The 3,990-nt window shown below is 29.1% G+C and overlaps 1 protein-coding gene across 1 annotated transcript in view; it reads right to left on the bottom strand.

Moving 5' to 3' along the window:
- LOC111637456 (large subunit GTPase 1 homolog) overlaps positions 1–3,990 on the bottom strand; it is a 33,479-nt gene that overhangs the window by 16,698 nt on the left and 12,791 nt on the right. Inside the window, exon 5 of the mRNA XM_023382945.1 lies at positions 3,478–3,564. Coding sequence (XP_023238713.1) covers positions 3,478–3,564 — 87 coding nt within the window. The remainder of the gene's footprint in view (positions 1–3,477; positions 3,565–3,990) is intronic.

Raw genomic sequence — 3,990 nt, 5'->3', positions numbered from 1 at the left:
CCTCTCTACAACTTAAGAGAATGGTTCTAAAAATGAATATTTGCTTTTCAGAGACATGTACAAAAGAATCATTAAATACCAACTACTAATTTTTATATTAGATTTGTTGCAATGAGTTCAGAAAAATAGGATGTATTATCTTAATCTTTAAATCAGAAGTCAAACAAATCATGAAGTAAACTATCATTGTATATTCAAAATTCAAATTTAGATACATAGTGTATATATAACATGAACATAAACATTACTAATGAGAACTTGCTATTTATCAAAAACAGTCCTAAGTATGTAGTCAAATATTATTATTATTAAAGTTATATAATTTGACATATAAAATGCTCCTTTAGACTTCTTTGGGAAAATATTAATTTGGCATATAGAAAAACTATACATAGTTCACTTTTCAAAGGAACTATAAAATTATTGATGATGTCATCACATTTAGTTAAAAATATATATAACAATGTTTTTGTAAATTATAACATTAATGAAAACAGATGTATTCAAATTTTGATGACAATTTATGCAAAAGGATCAAATGTTTATATCTGAATAACTACAAAACAGTTATAAATTATAAAATAATTATTTTGAAAAAGTGTGCATGGAATTAGAATCACAAATACAATGAATAAATTATATATCAAAAGCTAGTATAAAAATAAAACATAAAATGTATCTGAGTGTATCATATTACTTTTACTTTCATTTCTGTTGGATGTTTTATATCAGCAAAAATAATGATTTGTAATTTGCAATATCCATTGAAAGAATCTTTTAATTAAGACAAATTAACACTAATCAGAAATGTAACTGACTGTAATGGTTGATTAACTTTTTAAATTTAGATAAGTGCAATGCCACAAATTCCAATGACTAAAGTGCACTCCTAAAAATAAAAAATCTGTTTAAATTGGACAAACACAAATATTTATACTAAAGAATTCACAAGCTAACAATCTAGAAACAATGTCTTAACACATTTTCATAAGATCAACATTCCAGAATTTTTATGATGATTGTTATCATCTTCAATACACAACCTGGAAGTAATACAGCAATAACAAGAGTGTTTTACTTAAGAACAAATAAATCTTGTAAAAGATGTACCATTCAATTACATAAGAATTTTTTCCAGTAAACTTTTTTAATATTCATCTGAAATTTCATTGAATTTCTAATTAGTAATTTTTTTCTTTCTTTATTATACTTATTTAAATACAATATATTATTTGTATTTTTAATAAAATAAAATATTAAGTCTTAAAATCTGATCTAGCCCATCATGACCATCCTTTTATACAGATTGGGATTGTGAAGTATGATGCACAACAAAAATAAAATCTTCAAATCCTAAAACATGTAAAAATGCCTACATTTTTACACATTTTAGCAATACATATATATAAATACTTATAAAGTATTCCCAAAATAAACTGAAGTGCCAAAAAATTAGAGACAGCAGCAGATGCGATGTTGTTATTTTCTATCTGCATTTGACACTTTAGGTACAATACTTATCAGTTATGTGTGAGCTTAGAGTAGCAATGGGCCACATAAAGGGTTTATTGCCATTTGATCATAGACAGATTGCTGGAGCAAGAAAATGATCACTCCATCAGTGAAGAATCCAATGCTCTTGGATTTTCTCATGCAAGAATTTCAAGGGTTTACCAGGAACACTTAATTTTTGAACAGATATCAGCAGCATGTGCACAGTGTGGGCATCCATGGCTGATGCAAGAACATGACTGGTAGTGGCTAACGAGATTAGTAACCATGCAAAAAAACTCTGCACCAAATCACATCAGATTTTAATATGGGCACTGCTGAACCCATCAGTCAATGCACTGTACTGTACAACATACACTGTATTCCTCGGGGTTTGGTAGTCGCTGACTCAATCTTGTATTACTATTAACACCCAACATCAGGCAATGCACTTCAACTGGGCCAAAGAACATCAAAATTGGACAATGGATGACTGGCACAGTATTATCTGGTCAGATAAATCTTGTTTTCAACTCTTTCAAGCTGATAGAGTCTTGTTCATATGCGGCAACAGCTGCATGAAGCCTTGAATTCATCTTGCCAGCAAGGGGTTGTGCAAACTGATGGTGGCTCCGTCCTAGTTTGTATGTGTTCTGTTAGCATGAACAGTGACTAATGGAGAGAATGCAGTCAACTTTGACAAGTACAACATATACTAATCTTGTGGCAGATGTTTTGCATGCCTTTAAGCTTGATATAGTAATGGTTTGTACCAGCAGAATAATGCTACTTCCCACAGGATACAGGGTGGCGCAACAATGATTTGAGAACACTTGACAAATTTTCAGATATTCCCTTGGTCACCTCGATCACCAGACTTGAACCCATGAGCATTTAAGAGACACTGTGCAGATACTACTCAATGCCTTGCAGAACTATCACACAAATGCAACTGAATTATGAAGAACCATTGGATGTGTCTAGATTGAAATATCTGTGTAACAACTCAGATACCTCGTAAAGTCTATGGCATGCCATGTAGCTGCTGTTATTCAAGCTCAGGGAGGAGCTACACATTATTAAATAAGTGTGTCTAATTTTTTGGCACTTCAGTTTAAATAGTTCTTAAAATAATAAAATAAGGCAATGCTCATCATGTGTCAATATTTATTGATTTCATTTTTTAAAAATAAAACTAAATCCACAAGGAATTGGATTTAACTATATATGAAGCATGCAGTGCCATAATGTTGTAAATGCCAAAAATTAAACTTCTCAAAAGAGGTAAAAAACACTTTTTCTAATAAATGAATTCATTTCAATTTTACAATAAAATGGTAAAAAACTCACTAGGTTACAAATTCTCTGGAATATCAAAATGATGTAAATATAAGCCGTAATGTTTTAAGAGCCAAAAGTTGTGGGACTTGCACTCTGGCACTTTAAACGTTATATCTTCACATAAATTCATCTTCAAAATACTACTTACAGTGCCAATATTGCCACAATATTTTTTTGTGCCAGCAAACATTGCATTTAGAATACAATTCTTCAATAAAACATATTTAGAGAAAAATGGCATTTACGCTATGCCATTGCACACTTCATCTATATTTGTGAAATGAATCACTATCAGCCAAAAAACTTATGAAATTAAATCAGCAATGATACCAATAAGAAATTTTAAAATTACATTTCAATTCATACTGAAACTTGTTTATAGTTTGCATTACCAATGACCATAATCACAATTATTTGGCTAACATATAAGTTTATTGATAAAACAGCTTATCAACAACAGAATAATAATAATAATAAGTAAAATTTGAAAAAAAAAATTTTAAATATTTTATGATTAAAATAAATTTATAACAATTATTATGATTATTAAAAATGACTAAAAACCACTCAAATATAAAATAAAGACAACTTAAAACTCAGTGTTTTAAAGAGTTTTGTATCTTGAGTTGATTTTAAAAATTATACCTCCTCTCTACAACTCTCCAGAGTTGTCTCCAAAATTCAATATTTTTTTCATATGGAGTTAGAATGATATTTTCTTTTTCTTGTAACCTAAAAATAAAAAATTAAAATGTCAATTTAATAAAAGTATTAAATCGTATCAAAATTTTAACTAGTATAGATTTTCAAGAAAATTTATTATGCTAACACAAAATTATCACCTATGTTTGTCACTGGCATAATGAAGTTTGACAATACAGTAGACCCCCCCTATAATTATGATTCCTATAAAACTGCAAAAAAATTGTGACAGTATCCGTAAAAACCCGTAAAAAACTCCTATAATTACGTAAAACGTCATCGGGCAGCCGAACTACTTTCCCGCCGTCTGTAGCGCCACGCTACGGAGAGATTACTATCGTCTGGACAATATTATATAAATTATATATAAATTAGGTACTGTACATATAATTATATATTAATTATATATAAATTAGGTACTGTATATAATTTTATATTAACTTATTGTAACTTTGA

The sequence above is a fragment of the Centruroides sculpturatus genome, unplaced genomic scaffold (assembly GCF_000671375.1).
Source record: "Centruroides sculpturatus isolate CEXI.00-Female unplaced genomic scaffold, Cexi_2.0 scaffold1149, whole genome shotgun sequence".
NCBI lineage: Eukaryota > Metazoa > Arthropoda > Arachnida > Scorpiones > Buthidae > Centruroides > Centruroides sculpturatus.
Note: the sequence above shows the minus strand (reverse complement) of the source record. Positions and strands in the feature narration are given on the sequence as shown.